Below are 27,813 nucleotides of genomic sequence, written 5' to 3' on the forward strand. Positions count from 1 at the left end.
TTTTTATAAAGGAAAAAATTTTGATAAAAATTTCTCTTTTTGAATGAGTTAAAAATACAACAAAAATTTAGTAAGATGAACTTTCTAGAATTTTTTCGCGTAAACGAAGAGAATAATTTTTCTCCTTCGCTCGGAAAAAATGAGCGCGATTGGCCGCGTAGTTTTGAATTCGCGGCGGTCGCGCAACAATTTTGAAACTGGCTCGATCCGAGATTAAAATTCTGATTTTTTGAAAAAGAGATGTTACGAAGATCGTTTTCGCTCGCCAATCGACTGAGATTTCTCGCAGGCAAGGGGTTGCCGCGAAGTTTTTTACTGTTGAATTTTCGAATTTATTTTGCTGACGTTTTTAGTTTGACTCTTTTTTCTTTTAACGGATCAACCTTTTTAGAGAAAATGAAGTATCCTGCTTTTGAGAAACTGCCAGATGTCGAGGACTTTCACGGAGAGAAGATTGCTGATCCTTACAAATGGCTAGAAGAACCTGATAGTGAAAAGACAAAGGTATTTTATTCAGAAGATTTTTTGGATTTGATCCTTCTCGAAATTTGCTCTGCATTTTGGACAAGTCTTGGGGTCCAGATTAGACAAGCAATTTTCGCAGAAAGAATGAAAGCAAACAGTTATACAAGCTTGTTGATTCTCATCTCTATCGTATGGCTCGAAGCAGATTTCGCAGCACAGAGCCTCGAATGCCTCCCCATCTATAAGTAATAAGGATTGCACCAAGCTGGTCTTCCTTACCTTCCCCTTTCAAGCTTTCCATTTGAGCAGCAAGAGTGTTAATTTCAGTTTCCAATTTCAACAAAGACTGATCAATAGAAATTTCCCTGTTCAGAGTTTATTTTTGAGGAAGGAAGTATATTTATAGAAACAACTGAAAACTCTGACTTTGTTGTAGACTTCTTATCTGATTAATGACTTTGAGTTTTTCTTGATGTTGTTTAATGAATGCTGCCTTCTTATCTAAAAGCTGTTTTTTGATGTCAAGTGGGGTTTTTTCCGACAACTGCTCGTAAATATCTTCTGTATTTTCATTATTCTCCTTTTCTTCTTTGGCGAATTGTCTTTTGCATCGCTTTCTCAAGTTGTGTCTGTTCATATGTTTGAAAAAGGTTTTAATTGCTAGTTCTTCATCACATAGCTTGAATGGGCATCCAAATTTGAGCTGTCTATTATCATTATTGATTGGGACATATTCTAGTTCAATGCCCATTGGTTTGCAGTCAGGGCAGTAGAATAAGTCATCAGATAGTATATTTTCAAACCGCCAAAGATTCACGGCAACGACGCTGAGATATAGGTATTAATCTCTCTACTTGATTTTTCTTACTTGCATATGTCGCAGCTTTTTACATAAAGTCGGTATTGGGATAGAACGAACGATTCGGGGATCTCTCGTTTCTTTGAATCTATTCTTGCGACTTTTACCATTTTTACTTTAAGTTTTGCGCTTCAGAAAAAAACGCTTGCAGACTATATTTGAACTCGTGAGCAATGTCAGCATGTGTGTTTACGAGTGTGTTGTTTGAATTAGCGCAATAGCCGCAAATCTTTTTAAAAACCCTTAAGGATTTCGTGAACAAGCAGAATGAAATCTTCGACGAGTACCGCAAGACACTCACCAACCGTGACCAGCTTCTGTCAAAAATGCGCGAGCACTACAACTACCCAAAATACGGCTGCCCGAAGAAGCACGGCAAATACTACTACTACAGTCACAATCCTGGTCTTCTTAACCAAAGCATCATCTACCAACTGGACTCGCTCGATGCCGAACCACGAGTTTTCCTCGATCAAAACAAGCTATCAGAGGATGGAACCAGCGCGATCAGAATGGCAGCCTGGAATGACGATGGTAGCGTTTATGCTTTTGGTCAGTCTGATAAAGGATCCGACTGGGTTACGATCAAATTTAAAACTGCCGAAGGCGAGTTGTTGAAGGATGAAATCACCAAAGTTAGATATTCCTGTCTTGATTGGACCAAGGTAATTTTTCATTGAGAAACGACCGTTGATTCTGTTCAGGACGGCTCTGGAATCTTTTACAACGCCTACCCATCCCAAGAAGGCGTAACAGACGGAACTGAAGTCACCGGAAATGAGAACCAACTCCTCTTCTACCACAAAATGGGAACTGCTCAATCAGAAGACATCCAAATCGCCGCTTTTCCCGAAGACCCAAAGCTTATGTCGGGCGCTGAAATCTCCGACTGCGGCGAGTACATCCTCCTCGGTATTCAGTAAGTCCTGATTCTCTCTACTAATCGATATACAGGCATAAGACGCGGCTGCGAACCAACAAACAAGCTATGGATCTACAAAATTCAAAACGGCGAGATTCCAAGAACAGAAAACGGCATCCTTCCTTATGAAAAAATCATTGATACTTTTGACGCAAAATATGATTATCTGACCAACAACGGGACGGTGTTTTTCTTCGCCACGACGAAAGATGCGCCAAGAAAGAAGGTTATTTCGATTGATATTGCGACCAAAGAAACAAAGGAGATTATTCCACAACCAGAAACTGCTAAATTTGAGTGCGTAGCACCTGTCAATAAAGGTAAGAAAATGATAATTTTTGGATGCTTCCTCTATGTTTTCAGATTATTTCATCGTTGAATTCCTCGAAGACGTCAAGTCCGCCATGTACATTTACTCCATGGAAGGCAAGCAGCTCTGCAAAGTCCCCATCGACATCGGAACCATTGGCACAATCTCCTGCAAAAGAAAACACGCTGAGATCTTTTTCTCCTTCACTTCCTTCCTCAGCCCCGGTCAGATCTTCAAACTCGACATTTCCGACCCCAGCAATGCCAAGACCGAGCTCTACAGAGAAACAGTCGTTCCTGGGTTCAAATCTGGCGACTTTGTCACTGAACAAGTTTTCTATCAGTCCAAGGATGGAACGAAGATTCCCATGTTTATCGTCGCGAAGAAGGGATTTGAAATGAACGGAAAGAATCCTTGCTTGCTTTATGGATACGGTGGCTTTGATATTTCCATCACTCCTTCTTTCAGGTACTTTCAATGGCCAAATTATATCTATAAATTGTTAGTTCTATCCGCTTGCCATGGCTGAACAACTTCAACGGTCTCTACTGCATCGCCAACATCCGAGGCGGAGGCGAATATGGAGAAGAGTGGCACTCTGCCGCGATCAAGTCCAAGAAACAAACTTCTTACGACGATTTCCAAGCCGCTGCTGAATACCTAACGGCTCAACAATACTCCTCTTCCGACAATATTTGCATCATGGGCGGCTCTAACGGTGGTCTCCTCGTCGGCGCGTGCCTAAACCAGCGACCAGAGCTCTTTAGCGCCGGTGTTGCCGCTGTTGGAGTTATGGATCTGCTCAGATTTCATCGATACACGATCGGCCATGCGTGGTGCTCGGACTTTGGCTGCTCTGATGATAAAAAGGACTTTGAATATTTGAAGAAGCTCTCGCCAACTCACAACATTCCAAACACCGAAAAGTTCCCAGCTGTTCTCGTCACTACTGCTGATCACGATGACAGAGTCGTTCCTCACCATTCTCTTAAATATCTTGCGACTCTTCAGGAGACTTGCACTGACACCAACAGAGTCTTGCTCGGTAAGAGTCCTTTTCCATTCGATTTCTAACAAAATTTCAGGCCGTATCGATACAAAAGCTGGACATGGCTTCGGAAAATCGACCGAAATGGTCCTTGAAGAGTACAGCGACACTTTTTCCTTCATCGCCAAAGAAACTGGTGCTGAGTGGAACGAGTAAACGTTTTTTTCAAAAGTTCAATGGAATTTTACTAGTCTCAATTACATGTAAGAATATCTTTTCAATTTCAAATAAAGGAAACTCATTCATGATTCTTGAAGAATTGATATTGCGCTCTATATTATGCACAATCAAGCTTTTTTTGTTTATTCGTGTTATGCAGAGCAGTTTTAAAAAGAAAGACGGACTCCCGGCTCATAGTATTTTTGTTCAAGGAGAAAAGCATAGGGGGAAGAATTTTTCACTGGGTTCAAATTTTTTGACTTCTCTATTTGAAGACATGGCGCAGCATTCGATTTCGGTACAAAAAAAGGCATCTTTAACCAAATGCTAAAAATATATAATTCAGGCCTTTTTGATTCTTTTTACATTTCTAAGAGATTTGAATTCAATCTCAGAGACATTCATATATTTTAAAATTTCTTCATCAGCGACGCGCCACGCTAGGGTATCCATCGATGTAATCCGAATTGCGCTTCTTGTTGGACAAGCCTTGTCCATCGTCAACATCATGAAATACCGCGATTGCTAGAAAATCAGAATCAGTCAGTCAGGAATGCCAATCGCGGTAATTGGATTCGAGGCTAGAGGTAAACAAATACTAGGCAGGCTTTTTCAGTGTTTAAAAACAATCGCTAAGCCTGTCAGAGCAACAACTCGTAAGGCTGTCGTTGTTAAAAGGAAATAAAACGATTTCTGATTTGGTTTTAAAAAAGTGGTACACTTTTTCTGCTATCGGAAGCCATGCTTGGGCTCGTTCGAACTAAATTTCTGCTGATGATTTTTCCGTACCATGCGTACTCTCGTTTCATTGAATGTATAAGTGTCATCTTGACAGAAATTGAGAGATAAAGAACTCGCCCCTTTTAGAAGGACTTTCTGTTCATGGCCCGGGGGTTGTTGGTCGAGTTCAATTCGACCACGTACTCATCACTTCTTGCTTTTAAGAATAACGCACATTACACCTTCTTTCTATTTGAGAGAAAGAAAAAGAAAGAGAGAAGCCAATGAGTTTCAGGAAATCTTGAAATTTAAGAAATATTAAAATACGGTACTTATTTTAAACCCTTATCCTATTTTAAATACCTGAGGATTTTCTGTAATTCATCGGAATAGATGTTATTTCAACAAATCAAAGACACCTGCTGTTGCCCCTTGCCGTCATGGCGAACTGCTATGACGGCAACAACGGTGGCTGCTCGCACTTTTGCAGCGGAGCGGGCACGTGCTCCTGTCCGCCTTGTTGGACGCTTGGTAAGTTTGCTTCGATAATCCGAGATACATGAAATGACTTAATAATTCAAGATGCCGCGGGCCAACGCTGTTCCATCGAAGCAGGAAAAGCCACTGTTACCTGTTCTTCAACAGGAGTGACGATATCGATCGACAAATGTGCCGTGCCCGGCGTGGAAGCCTCGGACATTCATTTGAACGACCCATCTTGCGCTGCAGTTGAAGATGGCGAGACCCACTGGACGATTGAAAGCTCAACTGTGACTGGCTGCGGCGCCAGCGCTTCATTTGGAAACGACGTTTTCTCGTTTGCCAACGTTCTTCACATTGGCAACAGTGTTGTAAACAATCTGGTATTTGGAAGAAATGCAGCTGTCGACTTCGTGTGCAATTACAATAGCCAAGTTTCCGCCTCGAGCAACTTTGTTTCCAGGATAGGGCTTGAACTAATCTACTCGCCGTAGTCGTTCCGTATCTTTTAAAATGAATTAATTTAATTTTGACTCTTCGAAAGCAACATTGTTTCGTCGGTCTCTTTCGACGCAGGAGATGTGAATGACAATGCCATCGATTTTCTCTTCACGTTCTCTTTTTACGAAACTGCCGACTACCAAACAACAGTGGATTTTGCCACGAACCCAGCTGCTGTAGGGAGCAAACTCTACGGAAAGACCAGTGTCCTTAAACTGCGCATTTTTGTCATTTTTTGCCTAAAAGTCCATTTTTCAAATGCGATTTTGAGGGTGAAGGAGTCGAGATAGACCCCAAAAAATGGAGCCTTAAAATCCCTTTTTGACCTCTTGAATCCGTTTCCGAGGTCAAAATTTCGAAATTCCGATATTCGATTTTTCGAAAAAAGCCGACGAGGGGGGATAGACCCGATTTAAACGGAATGAGGGAACACTGGTCAGATCAACGCCCCCGTGTCGATCCCGGACACCGCTTTTGTCGTCCAAAGTTGTTCCGTTTCTGACGATGCGATTGTGGGCTCGAATGCTAATCTCGTCGAGAACAACTGCCCGGTCGACAATGGCCTCGGGTTTACGTGGGGCGAATCGACTGAAACCGAAGTCAAGTTCGAATTCATGAGCTTTATCTTCCCGGAGAGCTCCGATTCCGCCGCCATGACGCTCACCTGTGACGTGAGTAATTTTCAATATAATATAATATAATATAATATAATATAATATAATATAATATAATATAATATAATATAATATAATATAATATAATATAATATAATATAATATAATATAATATAATATAATATAATATAATATAATATAATATACAGAATCACTTGAAATTTTTCAGATCAATTTCTGTTCTACTGACGACACTGATTGCCTAGCTAGCTGTTCTTCTGGTGGAGAACCGGTGAGTAATATCTTTTGATTTTTTCTTCCAAAATTAAGTTTGACAGTATTTGAAATACTTAAGGGCGATGTGAGTATTCTCGTTCTTGGAGGCGCAAACTTTCCCGATTCATACATCTTCTCCGGCGATGGACTAACGAGAAACTCGCCTTCGATCAGCGTTCCTCGAAGTGATTACGTGTTTGGAAGCGCTTTCGCAGTTATGCAAGGAGAGATGTATATTTTCGGAGGCATCGAAGACAATCATAAGGTAAAATTTCTAGTAGGTAAAATATGAGGCTGAAAAAATATCTTAGATCGCGAAAATAGAAAATTGCGCATTTAACGAACTATCAGTTCGACTCCGTTATCGGATAACTGATAAATCTGCTGCAATTGACACGGACAACGGAGAGAGAGGTTCCATTTCAGTATTTTTATTTTGTTTTAAACTGATTCAGCGCTTATCTGCTTTGATGTCGTCGGATGGGATAGCTGTGAAATCTTTGATGGAGTGATCTCGACAGCGACCCATGACCCTGAAGTGCATCATGCTCTTGGTGGTCTTGGCCACTATAATGGCCAGCCAACTACTGTCGGAGGCGAATACTCGCCTAGCAATTCAAGAGTGGAAACATACTCTGCTTCTGGATGGACAACTTTGCCTTCTATTCCAAGGTAGATAGTTATTTCTTCCCTTGAGCCTCGAAATCCATACAATTATGTTTTAGAGGCTCTTATCTTCATACACTGACAGGCTTGGAGAGTGGAGCATTGGTAAAGGCCGGTGGAAGGGATCTGACAACCGGAGGATGGAGCACAGACGTTTGGCTTTTGAAAAACGATGCTTGGACGATTATTGGTTCTCTTAACGAGGTCAGACCGGAATAAACTTTTAAATTTGTATCGAGTTTTTTCAGTTCAATTATTGGGGCTCTGCAATCAAAGTCGGAAACTTCATCTACCTCGTCAATGGCGGGGCGACAGATGCCGATGGGTTGTACCCGGTTGAACGAATCGAAATCGCTAACGATGAAGTAATCCAAACAGAAGTCATCGGCGGGCACGACTTTGCTAGTTCTAGATATCTACCCATTTTCGAAGTGACAGCTAATTTCTGCGTCTGAAATCCCCGATTCAAATGATTTGAATTTCAAATCATCGATTCAAATGAGTTTTCAATTCATTTTCTGCTTTTCCATGTTTTATTCTTTCATGCGTTTATTATTATAATGGGGATTTTAAATGCTATTCACATTTGTGAATTTCATTGATAATCATCAATTTTAAAAACTAAAACACCATTTTAGTGTCCCGTAATATTTTGCAATAATTGAATTAAAATTTGTTCGCCAAAATGCTTTCCTTTTTCTTCGAATATTTTTGAGCGAATGACACATTCGCGATTTCGTAGCCAGTTTCTTCGCAAAACTTGATAGTTGCTTCAAATAAAATTCAAACAGAAATTATTCACTTTGTAACAAAGTAGGATCAAATTCATCCATCACGAGCTCCTCAAACTCAAAATTCCGCAACTAAGAGGAATCAAAGGCGAAGACCAGGTTCCAAGCTCAATTTTCCTTATTTCGACGCATCAAGAAAAGCCTGTTCCTTTCAATCGTGCTCTGTATTCGTACAAAAATGAGCTAACCGCCCGTGCTGAAGCGCTCAAGCACCTGGAATTTCATGATGGTTTCGTTTTGGAAGTCAGCGGATTGAACATGCTCGATGAAATAACGATTGTTGGCGAGGCCTTTGACCCGATTTGCGGCAACCAACAAGTGAATATCGAAGGCGGAAACTCAACGTGCGTTATCTTTTCTTGTTCGGAAACCTTTATCAGTTGTCGTCTCCCGCCGAGATCGCCTGGCGCCAAACGTCTTGATGTTGAACACTTATCGAACGGCTTCGCTAAATCAAGCAGTCTTCAAGTGATTTATAGTCTTAATGTCAAGAGTGTTCATCCTCTTTCTGCAGGGACAAATGGAGGAAACGTTATAATAATCAGAGGAGCTGGCTTTGGAGAAGACGAACCGGCAGTTGAAGTCACTATTTGTGCGTGGTATGGGCTGATTCTTCGGCAAGACCGAAGAATTGATGCTTTCAATAACACTGATTCTTCGGCAAATTGAGAATTGCCTTGAACCGAAGGATTAATGATAAAATTGACAGTGATTCTTCGGCAAATTTTCTAGAATCCATTATCAGAATTCTTTTGATAACTTTTTGATTGCAACCTATGAGTCATCACTTATGAAAAAGACGTTTTCTAGAGGAAAACACATTTTAGCAAAAAGTATATTCTATAATTTGAGGTTAGTGTTAGGGGGCACTGGGCAAAATGACAGAACTAACTCACCCGAGGGGGATAGGCTAGGGTTAGTTAGGGTTACCGAAGGTAACCCTAAGTAACCATAGACTAGACCCCGGCATTTTAGGACCTAAGGGGCGGAGCCCCGTGGTTAGGGGCACAGGAATCTGTGAATAAATTCACCTTAGCCGAAGAATCAGTGCATCTTTTATCACTCATTCTTCGGTTCATGCCGAAGAATCAGTGTTCTTACACGCATCAATCCTTCGGCCTCCAAGCCGAAGAATTAGGCCGTATCACCTATTTGTGGTCAATTACACATTACATTGTATGCGAAATACTGACATTCAGTGTTAGCTTGGACCAGGAGATCACCTGCAAATTGCCATTCTACGATTTTTCTCTCAAACAATGTCTCGTAAATGTTCAGTCAATCGAAGATCCTTCAACAAGCATGAGCTACGATGAGTACTTTGTCTTTGATGAAAAACGAACTTTGAATGTAATCAAGCAAAGCGATTTATACGGGCCGAGTTCTGGAGGGTACGAATACGCCGTTACTCTTGACAAAATCAACGACTATGAGAGTGAGGGTCGAGATTTTGGTATTTTTTTTATGGAATAGGTTTTTTCACGATTTGAAAAATATGAAGAATTTGATAAAATTCAATGAGATGCATTTTGACCTGCGAAAACTTGTAAACGACTATTTTTAGTGTTTTTTTGTTTAATGAAAGAGAGAAGAGCATTTGGGTCAAGAACGCCGCTAATAATAAGTCCAAGAAAGGGTTTGATTAACTTCACACTGTTGATCACCCGGAATGGTTATTTCGATTCGGCAGGAGTAGTATGCCTCATCATAGCAGTTAACATCATCCCATTTAAAGGATATGAATCTCATAACGCAGTCTTCGGGGCTAGACAAAAAATGATTGTCGGGCTCGCCAGAACGCCAACCAAAAACGGATATTTCAGTGTTGGCAGTGCTGAACCATTTGTTATCACTTCCGCGAACGATTCCGAGCCACTCGTGTCGTTCTGGTTTGAACTGCTGGTTGTACGCTTCTAGCTCATCATTGCTATTGAAAAATGGTAGATGGCCTCCGATCGCGTTGCAATTGGCCTTCGCCGTTTCAAAATCCACTTGAGTATCGCCCATGTCTACATATCCGACGCAAATTTTCTAAATCGTCATTTACTGGTATTTTGAATTAAGCCTTACTGGTGGTTGCTCATTTTGCGGCTCGGTTGGTGCTTCTGTTGGTGGCTCAGTCGGTAGCTCAGTTGTTGGCTCAGCTGACGGTTCGTTGGGTGGCGACGGCAAAAAGTATTGACAGTTTTCATCAACCTTGACTACAGAATCGATTCGGCAGGAATAGTATTTCTCAAGTTCACATCTTTGAGCATTCCAATGATTCTCGTACTCGAGGCTAATCTCTACACAAGCTTCGGAATCTTTACCTCGCGTAAAAAGTAAATCTTGAAAATAGAGCTGTCCACCTAGGGTAGTGATCAGTCTGTCATTTAAATGATGGACTCCTAGCCATTCATTTCGATAAGATTTAAGTGCTTTATAGTCTTCGAGCTCATCTTTGTTGTGAAAGAAGGGGAGATGCCCTCCAATTTCGTTGCAACTATCTTCTGCAGCGTCGAAATTCAGCTTTGACTCGCCCATGTTTCGGAATTCAGTGCACAGTTTCATTTCAGCTTGACATTGTTGATCACCCGGAATGGTTTTTTCGATTCGGCAGGAGTAGTACAGCAGCCCACGGCAGCCTAAATCATACCATTTAAGCGTAGTGGAGCTCTCAGCGCAGTCTTGGGCGCCGGTCAAATTGTCGGGCTGGCCATCGGTACGAGCCCACGCGAAAACGGATATTTCAGTGTTGGCAGTGCTGAACCATTTGTTATCACTTCCGCGAACGATTCCGAGCCATTCTCTTCGATCTGGTTTGAACGCGTTGTACGCTGCTAGCTCATCAGCGTTATTGAAAAATGGCAAATGCCCTCCGATCGCGTTGCAATTAACCTTTGCCGTTTCAAAATTGACTTTAGTATCGCCCATGTTGACAAATCCAATACAAGTTTTCTAAAATGTCATTAACTGGTATTTTGATCTTAGGCTTACTGGTGGTGGCTCAGTTTGCGGCTCGGTTGGTGCTTCTGTTGGTGGCTCAGTCGGTGGCTCAGTCGGCGGCTCAGTCGGCGACTCAGTTGTCGGCAATGTTGTTGGCTCAGATGTTCGCTCAGTTGTTGGTTCGGTTGACGGTTCGGATGACGGTTCGGTGGCTGGTTTTGTCGGTGATTTCTTCGGCGTTTCGTTGTTTTTCAGCTGCTTAAATTTTCCATCGAAAAGAACGTTTCTCTGACGCTGAATGAGTCTTTTCATTCTAAGGGCTTTCGCGGGGCTACGATCGTTGCAGACGAAGGCGTGGTGAAAGCTTCTGACAGACGCGTAAAAATTGTTGAGGGATAAGAGAACATCCTGGCTATCGTAATCTGGGTTGATGAAATCGTTCGGGTCACCGGAGCCGGCAAAATGGGGGGTACTGAATTGTGCCGCCCTGCGCCGCCTTGCGCCGCCCTGCGCCGCCCTGCGCCGCCCTGCGCCGCCCATCGTCGCCCGGTCCGAAACCATCCGGCTCTCATTCGACCCAACTATGACCTAGGAAACTGTTCTGAACAAGAGCGAGAGTTGGGCCCCGCCAACCCAATGAGTTCTCTACCAGAAAATGCGCGCGTAAGGGCCTCTGGCCCGTCGCGTGCTCAATTAATTTGTGATTTTATGCCAAAATCGAAATTTGTATGAGAGTTACTCTACTGACACCCAAAATTATAGGATTACCTTTTTTAATTTTCAGACAATATAAATATGTCAGAATAACTAACTTTATATAAAAATCTAAATTACCAGCTTTTGAAAGACAAAATATCTTCGGATCCGGCGATACCGGGCGACGCTGGGCGGCGCAGGGCGGCGCAGAGCGGCGCAGGGCGGCGCAGGGCGGCGCAAGGCGGCGCAGGGCGGCACAATTCAGTGTCTCCCGGCAAAATCGGTGCATGACTCGTCAACAAGTCCGACTAAATCATCGACTTTGTTGTAAAAGTCACGCAGTCGGTTAGCTTTCTTTTGTGCGGGGATGTTGGTGTCAGCATAGGCGGACAAGACATCATTGTAGAGTTGATTGTAGGCGACGGTGACTTTGCTCCAAGAGGTTTGCGCGGCGGACTCGGCAGATGCAATTGCCAAGGTGACCAACGCGAGAAGCTGAATTGAAACATTTATAGCTTTTATTTATACGTCGCGAAATTTCAACTTCATAATAAAAAATTTAAGCCTCGAAATTCAATTAAAAATTGAGGTACTCGAACAGCGTTTTTCACAAAAATTTCCAGTTTTTTATTTTAAAAGTTTCTCTTATATAAATCTCTTTTATAACCACCAAAAAGGCTCGTATTTGTCTAACCTTCATCTCAGCTAATTAAGAAAAAAGCTTTTTTCTCGAATGATGATTTGAAGAAAATCGATCTTGTATTTATGCCGTCAAGTGCGAGCCATTTCACACTTACCCACTTAAGAATAAGCGATTACAATTGTAAGCTAAGAGTTTCACCAGATGAGGATTTATGGAATTGAACTAAGGGCTTACCCTGAGTAATGACGCTGTCTTGTTCATGGAACTTGTTCGGGACTTGAATTACAACCAGATTTTTTCATTAACAAAAAAATTCATCAGAAATACCAATATCTAGACCCTATCTTTATTATCTTTATGAATGGGGATTTCGCCAAAATGGACTGTTAAAATTTGACGCACAAGACTTCTTCCAGCAATTCAAACAGACGCTTTTTTCGCATTGTCGGCAATTGTTGATTTTGTCTTCGTTGCAATCCCCAGTGAACAGCTCACTATAAATTGTTTTTTTAAATGCAAATAAAATAGGAATTACCATTCAAAACCATCCTCTTTTTCGTAAATGGGATCAATATACAATTGTCCTTCGTAAAATGAGCATTTTACAAGGAGAAGAACTTCCTCAACTACACGAAGTACTTTCGGGGTGACCGCGCACATTCTTTTTTCAAACACTGGCGTCTCATGACTTGGACCGGACAATTGTCCCATGATGGGACTCCCATCTCCCTTCTTGCTCACTGCCAATCAGAAGCTGTCCACCATTCGTAATAATAATATACTGAACATTCAGTGCGATGTTATCGACGATAACTTATCGTCTTTGGATCAAGGACCTATATTCTCAAAATACCACCAGATATCAAAATTGCTTTCAAAATTGGAGTTGATTCGTCTGATAGAATTTTTGCTCCTTTTGGAATTTCGACCAAATCTCCAGCAATAGGCGTACAATCAGAGTTGGTCAAAAAGTATACTTAACCCTGCGCTTCAAAATTCTGCAGGGCGCCCCTCATTTTTGAAGCGCATTGAAGTACGAAATGGCTCGGAAGTATTTTTTACCAACTCTGCGCACAATTCACATTTTCCAAGCAGCCCCACGAGTCACTCCAGTTATCGATGACTTCAAATTTTTTCATCGGAAAATTAACTTCTCCGGAGTTTTTGAAATCAATCGGATCGGAGAAGAGCCGATTGATAAGTGGGAAGAAACGTTGCATCTGACTGTTGTTTCCACTACCATAGCATCCAAGCATTCAAGATTTTCAAAGAAAAATGTCTTATGCAGGGGTCAAGATATTGGTATTTCAGATGAATTTTTTTGTTAATGATAAAATCTGGTTGTAATTCAAGTCCCGAACAAGTTCCATGAACAAGACAGCGTCATTTCTCAAGGTAAGCCCTTAGTTCAGTTCCATAAATCCTCATCTGGTGAAACTCTTAGCTTACAATTGTAATCGCTTATTCTTAAGTGGGTAAGTGTGAAATGGCTCGCACTTGACGGCATAAATACAACATCAATTTTCTTCAAATCATCATTCGAGAAAAAAGCTTTTTTCTTAATTAGCTGAGATGAAGGTTAGACAAATACGAGCCTTTTTGGTGGTTATAAAAGAGATTAATATAAGAGAACCTTTAAAATAAAAAATTGAAAAATCTCGTGAAAAACGCTGTTAGAGTACCTTAATTTTTAATTGAATTTCGCTGCTTAAATTTTTCATAATGAAATTAAAATCTCGCAACGAATAAATAAAAGCTTTAAATGTTTCAATTTAGCTTCTCGCGTTGGTCATCTTGGCAATCGCATCTGCCGAGTCCGCCGCGCAAACCTCTTGGAGCAAAGTCACCGTCGCCTACAATCAACTCTACAATGATGTCTTGTCCGCCTATGCTGACACCAACATCCCCCCGCAAAAGAAGGCTAACCGACTGCGCGACTTCTACAACAAAGTCAATGATTTAGTCGGACTTGTTGACGAATCATGCACCGATTTTGCTGGCTCCGGTGACCCAAACGATTTCATCAACCCAGATTACGATAGCCAGGATATTTGCTTATCCCTCAACAATTTTTACGCGTCTGTGAAAAGCTTTCACTACGCCTTCGCCTGCAGCGATGGTAGCCCTAAGAAAGCCTTAAGAATGAAAAGACTCATTCAGCGTCAGAGAAAAATTCTTTTCAATAACAAATTTAAACAACTTAAATGCAATGGAACGCCGAAGAAATCACCAACAGAACCACCCACCGAACCGTCGACCGAACCAACAACTGAGCCAACAACTGAGCCAACAACTGAACCACCGACTGAACCACCGACTGAGCGACCAACTGAACCACCAATCGAGCCGCAAACTGAGCCAGTAAGTCTCGGGTTCGAAGTACAAGTGAATGAAAATGAGAATTTAGAAAATTTGCGTTGGATTTATCAACATGGGCGATGTTGAAGTCGATTTTGAAGAGGCAAAGGAAAATTGCAACTCAATCGGAGGGCATTTGCCATTTTTCAATAACGCTGCTGAGCTCGCAGCGTACAACGCGTTCAAACCAGATCGAAGAGAATGGCTCGGAATCGTTCGCGGAAGTGATAATAAGTGGTACAGCACTGCCAACACTGAAATATCCGTTTTTGCGTGGGCTCTTGCCGATAACCAGCCCGACAATTTGACCGGCAGCGAAGACTGCGTCGAGAGCTCCACTACGCTTGAATGGTATGATTTAGGCTGCACTAGATATTGGAGTACACCGAGACACTACTCCTGCCGAATCGAAAAAACCATTCCGGGTGATCAACAATGTCAAGCTGAAATGAAACTGTGCACTGAATTCAGAAACATGGGCGAGTCAAAGCTGAATTTCGACGCTGCAGAAGAAAGTTGCAACGCAATCGGAGGGCATCTCCCCTTCTTTCTTAATATAGCTGAGTTTAATGACTATATAGCACGCAAATCTTATCGAAATGAATGGATAGGCTGGGCGCACTTTTTTCGAAATAGATTTTGGGGTTATGATCCCGAAGCTTGTGGAGAGGTCAGCGTCGGGCACGGGAATTTTTGGAAATCTCAAAGATGTGAGCTTGAGCAATCCTATTCCTGTCGAATCGATACTGTTGTCGCGGTTGATGAACAATGCCAGGCAACGAAAACTTGCGTTGAATTCCGACGCATGTTGTTAAGTGAACCATTTAATGAAGCAGAAGCTAGCTGCAATGCAATTGGAGGAACCCTCCCTTTTTTCAACAATATAGCTGAGCTGGATGCTTTTAAAATCGCAAAAGGAAGTCGAAGCGAATGGCTCGGAATTGTCCGGGGAGATGACAACAACTGGTTGACTACGACCGGCGCTCAAGTCCCTTTTTACGATTGGAAAGCTAATCAGCCTGGTGGCAGGGAATCATGCGCCGAAATAGGGAACGACTTCTTATTTCCTAAGTGGCATGAATTCCCATGCTTCCTTGATAATTATTTCTCTTGCCGCATCGACACAGAAGTCCCAGTTGATCAACGGTGTGAAGTTAATCAAACCGTTTTCTTTTCCGGTTATTGACCCAAATGTTCTTCTCTCCTTCATAAAACAAAAAAATAAAAAAAAAACTAAAAATAACCGCTAACACGTTTTTGCAGGTGAAAATGCATCTCATTGAATTAAATCCGATTCCGAAGTGGCAATTCGTCATTTATGTGAATCTTGAAAACTTATTATTATTATTATTCTTATTATTTGTATGTGTTGACGTTTAAAATATGAGTTTCCATCAGTTTATTTGTTTTTAACATTTTCGAGCAATAAGCTCTTCTTCAGAACACGAAAAGAAGGTGAAATATTTGGAACCGAAAAGTGGAGTAACCTGTATACTTGTAAGGATGGGACTGACTGAAATTTTCTAGGTGTCATAAACTTTGGCAAAAAACCAGAGCGTTTAGATTTTTACGTGCGCCCTTGGGGCGAAAATGACAGGAGCGCGCACGTAAAAGCCCCCATCATTTCCCCCATCCGAAGAACGTCTCTCCCGAAGTCTACACTTTCATGACAAATTGTTGGAAGAGCGACCCGCGACTGAGGCCGGACGCAAACCAACTGGTGGCGCTGCTGAGCGAGCGGTTTGTAGACGGCCAATCAGTTGGTAGACGCAAGGCTTTCCCAGCCAAACTTCCAGCTATTTTCATGTGACACCACACACCACATTTCATCGCGGTAAAATTTTTAGCGAAACAGTTAACAGGGTCGAACAGCTCTAATGGTGAATTAATTATCATCAATCATGCACGCATCGCTCTCACTAATTTTTAATTCCTTTTTCAACTCTTGCCATTTTCCAATTCAAAATCTCAGTACGCCTTCTTGATTCAAGTTACTCAAGAATCTTGAAGAAACCCCGGGATTTCCGGCATGTTCCAACAACAGTCCAAGCTCCATCCGTGAAGGAAACACAAGTTTACTTAGACACTATCTCACGTTCTGCCTTTTAGTATTTACTCTAAAGTAGGGTCGGCCCTTTTCACGTGATGACCGCGGACAACTCTCATATTTTGTGGATATGTTCCTCAGGTGGGGTGTGTTAACCTGTCACATTTTGAGCCGTGTACGTCAAGATCACTAATGGTAAGTCAGCGGGTTAAAAATCAAAAAAAAAATTTTTCATTTAATCGAATTTTCCTTCAACAACAGACCAAAAAATTCACAGAGACAATTTTTCGAGCCAAAAAAGAATGATAGTAAGTAATATTTTTAAAATTTTGATTTTCGCTATTTGAAATTAAAAAGTAAATAAGTAAATTGTAAGATAAAACCCATAAAAAAGCAAGAAATAGTAAAGACTTTAATTTTTATGAAAACGGGTGTGGGTGGGGTTGGGGACAAAACTGAAATTGATCACCTCAGAGTTAAAACCCTCCGTCAAGCCCCTTAAAATTAAAAATCAAGGAACGGGGCTGAGACGGCCCGAAGGGCCGTCAAGCCTCTTAAAATTAAAAATCAAGGAACGGGGCTGAGACGGCCCTTTCCTTTTTAAAAATTTCAGTTGAAGAAACAGTCGATTATATTTTTCTTATCATTTTCGACTCAAAAAACGCATTGTTTAACATCCTGTTAAAAGAAAATTGAAAAAAAAAATTTTGATTTTCAACCCTCTGGCGTACCATTGTTGATCTTGGCGGACGCCGCTCAAATTTTGCCAGGTTAACACTCTCCCCCTAGGCATCATATCCACAAAATATGAGAGTTGTCCGCGGTCATCACTAGAAAAGGGCCGACCCTACTCTAAAGCCGTATTTACTCTCTGCCGGCAAAAATATTGCTTCAATGACAGTATGAACTCACAAAAGAAGCAACAAGAGGTTTTACTTGGTGATTTATTTGAGTGGTCTCCGTTTCCCCAAGTTGGGCAAACGGAGATCTTGAGCAAACGGCGACTTGGGCAAACGGCGACTTGGGAAAACGGAGACCACTCGATTTATTTAGCTACTGTGAATTTAATTTACAGAAAATGTAAAGGAAAATAAAAATATGAAAAAGAATATTTTCTAAAAATTAAGAATTTCAAGAATACAGTGAAAAGAGGCCTTCTTCGAACATCATTTTCTGTATTTTCTGCATCAGCTCGAAACTATGAACATATGTTCCGTCTGAAATATTTTTTTGCTTTTCTGAGATGAACTGTCAAATCTTTACCTTCTCTGATAACTGTTTTCATCAGATGTTGATTTGCATTCGGATACTCTCTCGGATATTTTGTCCTACTTGCTAAAGGGTACGCTCGGGGATACTTTCTCGAAACCGGCTCATATCTTTCATTTTCTCCGAGATATTCCTCATCTTCTTCATATTTTACAAGTAGCTGGTTTTCGGTGCTTCCATGAAGCTCAACATAGGAAAGCATTCCTCCTGACCTCTCTGGGAGGGTTTCTGTCGTTGATGTTTCTGTTGCCGTAGTTGATCTCGATGCTGTCGTTGTCGATGTCGTAGTTGTCGTGGTTGTAGTTGTCGATATCATTGATGTTGAAGTTGTTGTTGATACTCTTGTCGATGATGCTGTTGATGTTGTTTTTTTTGCTGTTAATGTTGTTGATGTTAATCTTGTTGATGAAGCTTCTATCTTTTCTGTTGTCCACTTGCATCCGGTAAATACATTAAACGGTCCAACATTTGTGTGGCAATTGCACGTTCTATTTCAGGCTGATAAATTCAACTCTTGATAGCAAGCATGATTAATTGGTCTTTTTCTAAATTAATCCTAAACTGAAGCCTTTCCTGTGATATTCGTGAGTCTCCGACTCGAGAAAGTTTTTAGTAAAGACTGTGCAAGTCGAAAATTCTGAAATGATGATTCAACGAAAAGACTAAAGTCATTGCCAGAATTTCGCGTGGAAATTGGGGGTTGTCGAGCTGAAATGAATAAGTACAAGTCTAGTTTAGTAAAATAGTCTAGTAGTAAAATACTTTCTCTGACTCTTGTTCGTAGAAAAATTAGGGTTGACCTGAATGCTTACCTGAATAAAGGGATGACGCAGTGACTATTTTTTTTCTTAAAAATTTATTTGTTTTCTCTATTCTTACCTTTTCAAGACTGATTTGCCGAATGGGAATAAAAACGAATCAGTTAGCGCCGCAATCTAAAAGCAGAAGAATTGATGTTTACGGGAGAAATTTATTATTTGATTTCGTTTTATAGAAACGGCGCGTTGAGTACGCTAACCGCGACAAGATTTAAAAATAACTTGATTAAAGTGACCAGCCGAGATTCACTTGAACGCTCCAAAAAGAGCAACAATATGATAATATCTTTCCACGAAGCTAGAATCACCGAATCTTCTAGAGCAGCTGTGGTCAAGAGAATGCTTTTTATCAGATTAGATCAAATTCAAGAGACATAAAGATGAGTAAAAAGCTTGCAAAGCAGCCATCTTTAAAAGTAAGCCAAATTTAACAATCTTTTTTTTAATTTTTTTCAAGAATATTCTCAAAAAGAGGCAAGATAACGACAAAGAAGTAGAAGCTTCGATAAACTCAAAAGAGTCAGTCCAGTTCAATATCGCCACCGAGAGCGAGTCCGACTTCTCTAAATCAAGCAGCAAAGGAAAATGGCAAATCGGCGGGCGAACGGTCCAAGCGCTCTTCAACAAAAAGGACAAGGCGGATAAAGCAGCGGCGGGACTGCCAGATGGGCCGCCAGAAGTCAAGCGAATATTCTCGTTTCCGCTCAATGGCGATGCCGAGGCCGACGACATTCGAAATGTCTACACTGACTTCAGGTAAAAATCGTTCTTTTGGCAATCAAAACATCAATTTTCTTTCTAGAGAAATCGTCCGATCAGACCAAGAAGACGACCGCGAGCTTTTCCGGCAATTTTTATCCGAAATCGTCCATTCAGTCAGCTTTAATCTAATAACCATGATCTCAATCGTTCTCAATTTTCTCTCGATTTACGTTGATGTCCTTCTTCAAGGTAAATCAACCAGTTTTTCTCTGAAAAAACCCTTTTCTCCAAGGCAACAACATAAAGGCAGGAATGGTGCTTATCCAGTTGGTCCAAAACGTCACTCTCGCCCTGTTTTTGATGGAAATGCTGCTCAAGTACATTGTAATGCCGGAGACATTCTTCAAGTCGTCGCTAAACATCGTCGATTTGACAATGATTCTCGCGAGCTTCATTCTCACAAACACGGAAATCATGAGCGGAGTCGGCCAAATCGTTTCGATTCTCCGTTCTATCAGATGTAAGACCCCCTTTTTTCAAATTTTTTTCTGAAAATTTAGTTCAGTAATCAGCTCGTTGAAAAAACTACGCAACCGGTGGCCAAGTCTTTGGATCGTTTACGAGACTTTGAAGCTGACTCTTGGCGAAATTGCGATGTTGCTGCTGCTGTTTTTCTTCCTTGCTATCATTTTCGTGAGTGGCTCAGAATTTTCTTTTATTCAAGGAGAGTAGCACAAAGGGAAGAATTTTTCTTTTGGTTGAAATTTTTTGACTTCTTGATTTGAAGACATTGCGCAGCACTCAATTTCTGGACAAAAAACAGCATCTTCAACCCAATGCTAGAATTTTTAGTTAGCACCCTCTTCTTTCATGTTTTTTTTACATTTCGAAGAGATTTGAATTCGATTTCCGAGACATTCATGTATTTTAAAATGTTCACATCTCCAACGCGCCAAGCTAGTGAATCCATCGAGGTCATCCGAACCGCGTTTCCATCGGGACAAGCTTTGTCCAATGTCAACATCATGAAATAGTTGTGTTCGAGGCTGGGGGTACACTCATAATGGGCAAGCTTTTTTCAGTTTCAGATTTGAACAGTCAGCTATTTTGGGCTTTAGTTCTCTAATTCCATTGTCAATTTTTCCCACAATGACTATCTTAAAAATTGAATCTGTTAAATCAATCATCGAACCGATTCCTGGTCAGACTTCAGAAAAGTAATGCATTTTTTTCGACTATCGTAAGCCATACTCGGACTGGTTGCGTAATAACGTCTGGTATCATTGGCAAACTCATTATCGGTTTCTCTTGTTTCGTTCAATTCAAAACTGTCATCTGAAAACGTGATTGAGAAAGAGATAGAGAAGTGTAAAACTTGCCGAAAATCCAAAAGTTCTTCTGCCCGCTAAAATGGGCCCCTTCTTCCTCGAATATTTTTCGAGCGATTGAAACATTCGCGATTTCGGAGCCAGCTTCTACGCAGTACTTGATACATTCCTCGCGAGTTTTTACCGATTTACCTTCAAAATAGTTGTAATTGAAAGTTCTGTGAGTCAAAAATACTTGTGAACCAGACAGTTCCGTTGGCTGTCTTGCATTTTCGCTGCGGGTAGTGACATTCAGGAAAGATAAAGTTCATCGTTGTCAATGTTGCCAAAATAACAAAAACGAGAATTGCAATTCTGAAGCTCCATTTTTCCTTTGAACAGCGATTTTTGGCGTTTTCGTCGTCGTTTCCAGCACCCGTGGTCGAAAATCCATCAACTTTTGTTTCAGAATAATTGCTGGAAATAGCTGTTTTTCTCGATTCAGGTCTCATCTTTGAGTTTTTGCCCTGACAGTTAGTGTCTACAAATTATATTGAAGCAGAAATCCTTCAGCCATAAAAACGCGGCCTTATCATGACGATAAAACGAACTCGGTTATTTTCTTTTATTTTATTTCTGAGCCACAAAACGAGTAACTCTCGGCTGCGAGATGTTCGTCGAAAGCGAGTACGTCCAGGAACACTTCAAGACCTTCCAAGACGGCATTTGGACGGCGTTTGTGTTTTTGACGATGGATGGGTGGCGAATGAACTTCCAGAGCGGCTTCGACTTCTACGACTACGGCAAAGACACGGAACTCGGCGATCGGGAGCTTATTTTTATCTTTTGGTACTTTGTCAACATTCTGCTCATCATTCTCTTCAGTAAGTTTCATTCTCGGAATTCAGCTTTCCAACTTATTTAGGCATCATCATGAACTCAATGATCGTCGCCCGGGTCGTGACAAACTTGGACAACGCGATGCTTGAGCAAGACGCGATCCGAGACTCAGGTTTCCCTCCTTTTTCAAAGCCACCCTCTAACTCGTTTTCAGAAAAAGATGCAGACGATCAGGAAGAAAAGAAGCCCACTCAGGTGGAAGAAAACAACAACCAAATGGACGACGGGGACGAAGCATCGCTAATCTTTATGGCCAATCATCCAGCTTTCCAGAAACTCAAGCAGAAGCCGCTTTTCAAAACTGGTCTCGGAAACATGAATATTGACAGAGTCGAGGATGTGCTCATGATTATCAACGCGCTGGAACGAAACTTGCGGTAAAAATTAAAATGTAGGGTCGGATTTGTAAGACAAATTAAGGGAATACACTCGGATCCGCGAGAAACTGTGCCGAATCATGGAAGAAATGCAGATTCTGAACGATCCGTTGACGACCAACAACGAAGCCCTGCGCGTTCTCGCCTGCACCGCCGCTGGTCAAGAGCTGCGCGAATCTGCGAATCTGACTGGCCCGCTTTCCTACCGCCAAAGTCAAAGTATTCGCCAGAGCATGTCCAAGTCTATCATTGCCAGACAAACTTCTGTGATGCGCCATCGAATGTAAACTTTTTTTTTGCCCGATTTTACTTTTTAAAAATAAACTTTTTGACGTTCCTTGAATTCAGAATTCCATGCTTCAAATCATTCATTTCTTCAGCAATCCCTTCAGCTGAAAAACGCGTCCCTATCATTTTGATAAAAACATCTGTTATACATCTGTATTTTATTATATTTTTCTGAGCCTTACAACATATCACTCTGGACTGTGAGATGTTCGTCGAATACGAGTACGTCCAGGAGCATTTCAAAACCTTCCAAGATGGCACTTGGACGGCGTTAATTCCAATCGGCCGTATATTGCTTATAGAGTGTAGTGTTTATGCAGATTAGAGCTTCCCAAATTCACCCCAGGCAGATTCTTGATATCGCGGCAGCTGGAAGTGGCCAACGAGTGATATGCTTCATTATCAGTCGTTCCTTTTTCCCAAGACTCAGAACTCCGAATATCCGCTAATTAAAAAATGCATTTTCACTAAAAAGCATCGGCTTCTATTTATCCGATGAAGAGCTCGATTTTAGCGCTCGTTTTCAGCCTAGCAAGTGGGCAAGTTACGAGAGTTTATCCAGAAGAATCAAATGAGAGAAAAATCACAGTAGAGATCGGGAAGAATCACAAAAACGATGTCGTTTTTGAAAATATCTACAAGACGAAATGGTTCTGTACTTCTATCAGTGAGTCTTCTTGCCAGGTTGATCTATCCGACGCACCTGTCGGTCCATACTCAGTTTACAGCGAATCCAATCCTGTAAAAGAGAAGCCGACTTTTTATCTCCGTCAAGGCAGGCTCGCTCGATCTTTTGGGCCAGCAGACTCATTTTGTAGTGGGAAGAGTGTGATTACAGATATCACTCCTACTTTCGGCTCCCTAAACGGAGGGCAAAAATTGACGATTTCAGGTTGCAATTTGCCAGCGAAAAAGAACGTTGGTGCAATTTTCGGTCAGCGTTCTGTGGAGATCCGACTTTGGAGAGAAAATGCGTACGTTCTATGCGATATTGTTGAGTTTCTTTCCTCCGAAACGACAATGATTTGCATCACACCAAAATTTGAAGCTGAGGGTCGATACAGAGTCGAATTCATCGACAACGCAGAGCAGATAAAAATGGTTACTTCTAACAAAATCTACGTTTCACAGCAGTATGCTCCCTTCATAAATGATGTCAAATCACGTGGGCGGTCAACGAGGTTCATCGGCAGCAGCGATAGAGTGTCGCTTGAAGGGGATTTTCTCGCCTCAGGAACTTGAGATAAATTTTTATAAACAAGATAGGAGGAACCTCAAAGCTAAATAGATGTCAATAATTATCTTGAAAAGGCATTGAACCAAGCGAAACTCATGAAAACATCGACGATGAGCAAAATCATTCTCTTCTACTGCCTGAAATCGAGCTTGTTCACATGCAGACGAACAAGTCTTTTTACTCTCAAATCAACGTCACTGAAGGACAAATCGAATTTTTCGCCGATGAAATCCCCCTCGGCGATTTTCAAATTTATCTTCGATCGCTTACTTATGGAAAAAGCTCGATTGCTGCTGGCCCGATGAAAAACGTCGATCTCGTGGTTTTTCCAGTTATTCACGATGTCCAGAAAGACAAAGACAACAACCTTTATCTCTTTGGAAGCGGTTTTGATGAAAATTGCGAAGTAATGGTTTTCAACTGGCCATGTATCCGCGACTTCTCGTACGAAGCTAACAGCTTCACCGAATTGAGATGCAATGTTCAACAACCAAGAGGCCTCTTTGAGATTCCACATTTTCCCTCTGACTTAGGAATGGAAATACAGCTTTTTGACTTTCAAGAGTTTTCTCAATTCCCAAGCTGGTCGAATATCCTCAGTTTCGCTCAACAAGAACGACTTATACGTGAAGATCACCTTTCGTCAATGATTTTCAGTTGGGATGAACGTGTAGCCTTAGTTCGAACGCACGGCTATTTCAACCCCTCGTCTCAAAAGGCTCGTTCAAAATAGAAACAGCTGGTCTTGTTTTGGTTCGATTGAGCCAATGTGATCCTGAATCTGGCTTTTGCGCTTCTCCAGTCATCATTTTTGATGGACACTCCTCGGGCGAAGTCTTTACTGATGTTCACAAATTCAAAAAGACGAGCAACTACTACCTCGAAATTTTCGTCCTCCGACGATCAATCAATGGGTTCACGAGTCATTTATACGTGAGCATGATCAACAATGACGAGAACGAAGAAAATTTATACGACGAATCGTCTTTGACAGAAAAGATCGAGATGAAGTTCCAAAGAAGTGGAATCTTTGAAACTGTCTACTTGATAAAATTCAAAGTTGATCAACCAAGTGATTTTGAATTTCAATTCAAGTACGGAGATCGTGAAACAGCGCCCTTTCTTCTCAAAGGAAACACGAACACCATCCAGAAAGAGCTTCACATGTTGAGTGAAACGGAATGCAAGTCGTTAGGGAATATGCAAGTCATATTCCATGAAGAATTTGAATCATCGAAGAACAATGAAGTCACTGGGAATATTGATCCTTTCTGCGGACTCTATGCGCTGGAAACAAAATCGGCATATCTCCAAAAGCTTCATTCTTCAAGAGTCCGGTCGAATACAAAATTATGCTTTGCGTTCAAAGGTTCTTTGGAGAATTATGTAACACTCAATATCGAAGCTAAAAAAGGAAAATCAAGGAAAATTTATCAGATAGAAATGGACTTGGACAATGTCGACCCGACCATGGTTCATGAAAATTGGCGATATCAGTGCCAAGAGATCTACAATCCAGTGATAGAATACATTCGAGAAGAGCAAGATTCGATTTTCATCAACAACGTCGTTTTTCATCCAACTGAAAAGACGTCCATGATGCTGGATGATATTTACCTCGGAGAAAACATTGGTTTCTTCACCAGAGTCCAAGAAAACATCGGCGCTAGACCGGGCGATGAATTCATTGTTCACTACGGAGTCACGTGGAAGAATGCGAATCTTGGTTTTGATGCTCAACTTCAGATAACCATCCAATCCGAAAACTGTCTAGAAAATATTCCACCACCCGAAATTGTTGGCAAAGAGACGGGAGCTTTTCCAGCCATTAGCTTTTCCAGCCGTTAGCTTTTCCAGCCATTAGCTTTTCCAGCCTTGCTGGAAATTCTCATTTGCTGGAAAAGCTAATATACTGGAAAAGCTTCTTTCAGATTGATATTTTTCTAATGAAAATATAAGTTGATAAAATAAGTACTATTTTTATTAAAAAGTGTAATTACTTAGACGTGCTATTTTTAAGGTTAACGAAGTTTTCCAGCCCACTTCCGCCTTATAGACCCGCGAACACCATATATTTTTAGAATCAGCAGAAAATTTTTAGAACTTCGACGGTTTAAAATTCTAGAAAACTCCACTTCCGGTCGATTCTAGAGCTGGAAATTGACGTAATTAAGGTGTCATGGTGAAGTTTGACCTATCAAATTGCTGATCTGACGATTTCCTATCATTTTAGAAAAGAATAAAGACCAACCGCGGTCAAACCAACCGAAAAAAACTGAAAAAAAAATTCATCAGTTTACGCCTTTTTTTACATAATTTTGCCGGTCGGTTTGACCACGTTTGGGACTGTTTCTTCTGATACATTGATTATAGGTCCTATATTCAATAAAGGATGACTCAAAATCTTCCGAGCATCAATTTGATAGGTCATACTCTACCATCACACCTAAATTTCGTCAATTTCCGGCTCTAGAATCGACCGGAAGTGGAGTTTTCTAGAATTTTAAACCGTCAAAGTTCTTAAAATTGTCTGCTGATTCTAAAAAGGTATGGACCATACCGTATGGTGTTCGGGGGTCTATAAGGCGGAAGTGGGCTGGAAAACTTGGTGAACCTTAAAAAAAGCACGTCTTAGTGAAATATAATTAATAAGGATTCATTATTTATTAATAATCGTCGATTAGTATAAAATTTATCGAGAGATCGTTTTCAAAGGAGGTCGGAATTTTTGGTACTCCTTGATCCGATTTTGGTACTGCGAGCATGGCTGTTGATTTCGGAGCGTTCGCGTTTCTCAGAAAACGATCTCTCGATAATTCTTATATAAATTGACGATTATTAATTAATTATGATACTTCAGAAAGTAAATACACTTTTTAATAAAAATAGTACTTATTTTATCGAACTATATTTTCATTAGAAAAATATCAATTTGAAAGAAGCTTTTCCAGCCATTAGCTTTTCCAGCCGTTAGCTTTTCCAGCCTTGCTGGAAATTCTAATATGCTGGAAAAGCTAACGGCTGGAAAAGCTAATGGCTGGAAAAGCTCCCGTCTCGTTGGCAAATATTCCTTTACTCAGATCGACGAGCCATTCATCCATCAATACAGTAAGAAAGGAGTTCTGGTTCAAATTGAACGCCAGCAATCTCAATACATCAGTAGTTCTGAAGTTGTTACTGTTCAATCTGGTGATGTCTCTGCCGATCTTGATCTTTCGATCAATGATTTTGATCTCGCCACCGAGCTAGAAACAAAATTCGGCATCGTCGCGAAGGTCCTCTCTACTGGCAAATGCTACGACAAGGAAAGACACATTTCGTTGGAATCCATTGACGCAAGGGATTTGGAAGATGTCATCGTAGATCGAGCCAATTCGGTATTTGATGAAATCGATGTTTCCGTTGTCCGACATGGCGGGCGACTAATTGGCCTTTTGAGCGCCAAAAACATGCAAGTGGCAGCAGCCCATAAAGCCGTGTTCTTGAAATGTCCGGAAGGTGTTTACTCAGAATGCCGAGCGGACAATTTATGCGACTTTAGCTCGCTGAAAACTATCGAGCAAGAAATAATTGAAATTGAAGGGTCCGCAGAAGGTTCAGGAATCGAAACCCCAACACGGACGTTCGTCAATCCAAGCTATCAAGAAGAAAATGAAATCAAGGAAGATAATTTCTTCTCGGATACTTTTGAGGTCGATCTTGGGTCGTCGTTTATGCGAAGAAATGACAACTGTAAAATTCAATCAATCTATCCGCGAAGATTTTCTCTGCTTGGAAATGTTCGATTGACGATTTTCACGAAAAACTGCGATCCCTTGAATAAGAGCGATTCAATTTTGATTGCGAATCGTAATTGCAAGATAATAAGCTCATCGAATGATCAAATCGAATGTTTCTTGAAAGAGACTCAGCCAGTTGTTCATGTTTCTCTGCGATCACTTGAATCTGGCTGGTTACCAGAGATCATCAAGATTCAGACGGGAGCCAAGATCAGCTGGAGTTGGAAGGAAATGGAGTTGCCAAACGGCCACGATGCTCAAATCCGAGTTCAACAGACAATGACTCGCGGACGAGTTGAATACAATCGCCTCGGCTTCATTTCCGATTCTGGAGCCTTTTCTTTTGAGAGGGAATTTCTTCAACCCGGTCACTATTTTTACTCTTCTGGATGGATTGATGCTGACCAAACTCTTGCATTTACTGGAGAAATCGTTGTTGTCGACAAATTCGACGCAAGTTTTATTTTGAACATCAATGACGAAGAAGTGAAGGCTAATTTTAAGGATTCTTTTCAGCAAGTGACCGCTTTAGATGTCACAACAGAAAGCGACGAGGAAAGCTTCGTCGATGGAAGTCGTCTTTTCATCCATTTCAATGAACTCCCAGACAACCCTGGTAAAATAACGGTCGAACTCTATAATCAAAAATGCGAGAA

The 27,813-nt window shown here is 41.2% G+C and overlaps 7 protein-coding genes and 1 long non-coding RNA gene across 9 annotated transcripts; 5 read left to right on the forward strand and 3 right to left on the reverse strand.

Moving 5' to 3' along the window:
• Window positions 1-354: 354 nt before the first annotated feature.
• On the forward strand, window positions 355-3,852 carry LOC145698629 (prolyl endopeptidase-like). 2 transcript variants are annotated; one of them, XM_081776912.1, is made up of 7 exons: window positions 355-504; window positions 1,573-1,989; window positions 2,029-2,243; window positions 2,286-2,566; window positions 2,610-3,024; window positions 3,063-3,601; window positions 3,642-3,852. In XM_081776912.1, the coding sequence occupies exons 1-7, from the start codon at window positions 397-399 to the stop codon at window positions 3,758-3,760; spliced, it is 2,094 nt and encodes a 697-aa protein (XP_081633038.1). In that variant the 5' UTR covers window positions 355-396; the 3' UTR covers window positions 3,761-3,852. The 2 variants fall into 2 exon arrangements, with proteins under 2 accessions (XP_081633038.1, XP_081632330.1); XM_081776204.1 differs by having other exon boundaries at window positions 2,029-2,236; window positions 2,279-2,566.
• LOC145709928 (uncharacterized) lies at window positions 777-1,440 on the reverse strand. Its single transcript, XM_081787975.1, has 2 exons — window positions 1,334-1,440; window positions 777-1,292 (listed from the first exon to the last, which is right to left on the reverse strand). The coding sequence occupies exons 1-2, from the start codon at window positions 1,432-1,434 to the stop codon at window positions 866-868; spliced, it is 528 nt and encodes a 175-aa protein (XP_081644101.1). The 5' UTR covers window positions 1,435-1,440; the 3' UTR covers window positions 777-865.
• An 865-nt stretch (window positions 3,853-4,717) lies between the features above and the next one.
• LOC145702810 (uncharacterized) lies at window positions 4,718-5,712 on the forward strand. Its single transcript, XM_081780087.1, has 2 exons — window positions 4,718-5,014; window positions 5,066-5,712. Exons 1-2 carry the CDS (start codon window positions 4,924-4,926, stop codon window positions 5,455-5,457), a joined length of 483 nt encoding a protein of 160 aa, XP_081636213.1. The 5' UTR covers window positions 4,718-4,923; the 3' UTR covers window positions 5,458-5,712.
• A 178-nt stretch (window positions 5,713-5,890) lies between these two features.
• On the forward strand, window positions 5,891-7,785 carry LOC145702801 (uncharacterized). The gene is made up of 7 exons (XM_081780075.1): window positions 5,891-6,135; window positions 6,308-6,370; window positions 6,434-6,619; window positions 6,666-6,768; window positions 6,810-7,026; window positions 7,080-7,224; window positions 7,269-7,785. Exons 1-7 carry the CDS (start codon window positions 6,079-6,081, stop codon window positions 7,473-7,475), a joined length of 978 nt encoding a protein of 325 aa, XP_081636201.1. The 5' UTR covers window positions 5,891-6,078; the 3' UTR covers window positions 7,476-7,785.
• A 1,609-nt stretch (window positions 7,786-9,394) lies between these two features.
• On the reverse strand, window positions 9,395-11,197 carry LOC145704976 (uncharacterized). Its single transcript, XM_081782435.1, has 3 exons — window positions 10,788-11,197; window positions 9,882-10,748; window positions 9,395-9,842 (listed from the first exon to the last, which is right to left on the reverse strand). The coding sequence occupies exons 1-3, from the start codon at window positions 11,046-11,048 to the stop codon at window positions 9,426-9,428; spliced, it is 1,545 nt and encodes a 514-aa protein (XP_081638561.1). The 5' UTR covers window positions 11,049-11,197; the 3' UTR covers window positions 9,395-9,425.
• A 496-nt stretch (window positions 11,198-11,693) lies between these two features.
• LOC145711776 (uncharacterized) lies at window positions 11,694-12,183 on the reverse strand. Its single transcript, XR_014135202.1, has 2 exons — window positions 12,127-12,183; window positions 11,694-11,927 (listed from the first exon to the last, which is right to left on the reverse strand). It is a non-coding gene; the product is annotated as an uncharacterized LOC145711776 (long non-coding RNA).
• Window positions 12,184-18,816: 6,633 nt separating this feature from the next.
• LOC145711777 (uncharacterized) lies at window positions 18,817-20,001 on the forward strand. The gene is made up of 5 exons (XM_081789466.1): window positions 18,817-18,983; window positions 19,025-19,323; window positions 19,370-19,518; window positions 19,562-19,789; window positions 19,835-20,001. The coding sequence occupies exons 1-5, from the start codon at window positions 18,948-18,950 to the stop codon at window positions 19,999-20,001; spliced, it is 879 nt and encodes a 292-aa protein (XP_081645592.1). The 5' UTR covers window positions 18,817-18,947.
• Window positions 20,002-21,204: 1,203 nt separating this feature from the next.
• LOC145710879 (cation channel sperm-associated protein 4-like) lies at window positions 21,205-22,200 on the forward strand. Its single transcript, XM_081788586.1, has 4 exons — window positions 21,205-21,460; window positions 21,502-21,588; window positions 21,631-21,853; window positions 21,897-22,200. Exons 1-4 carry the CDS (start codon window positions 21,247-21,249, stop codon window positions 22,138-22,140), a joined length of 768 nt encoding a protein of 255 aa, XP_081644712.1. The 5' UTR covers window positions 21,205-21,246; the 3' UTR covers window positions 22,141-22,200.
• Window positions 22,201-27,813: the final 5,613 nt, after the last annotated feature.

Source organism: Oikopleura dioica, chromosome 1, assembly GCF_907165135.1.
Source record: "Oikopleura dioica chromosome 1, OKI2018_I68_1.0, whole genome shotgun sequence".
Lineage (NCBI taxonomy): Eukaryota > Metazoa > Chordata > Appendicularia > Copelata > Oikopleuridae > Oikopleura > Oikopleura dioica.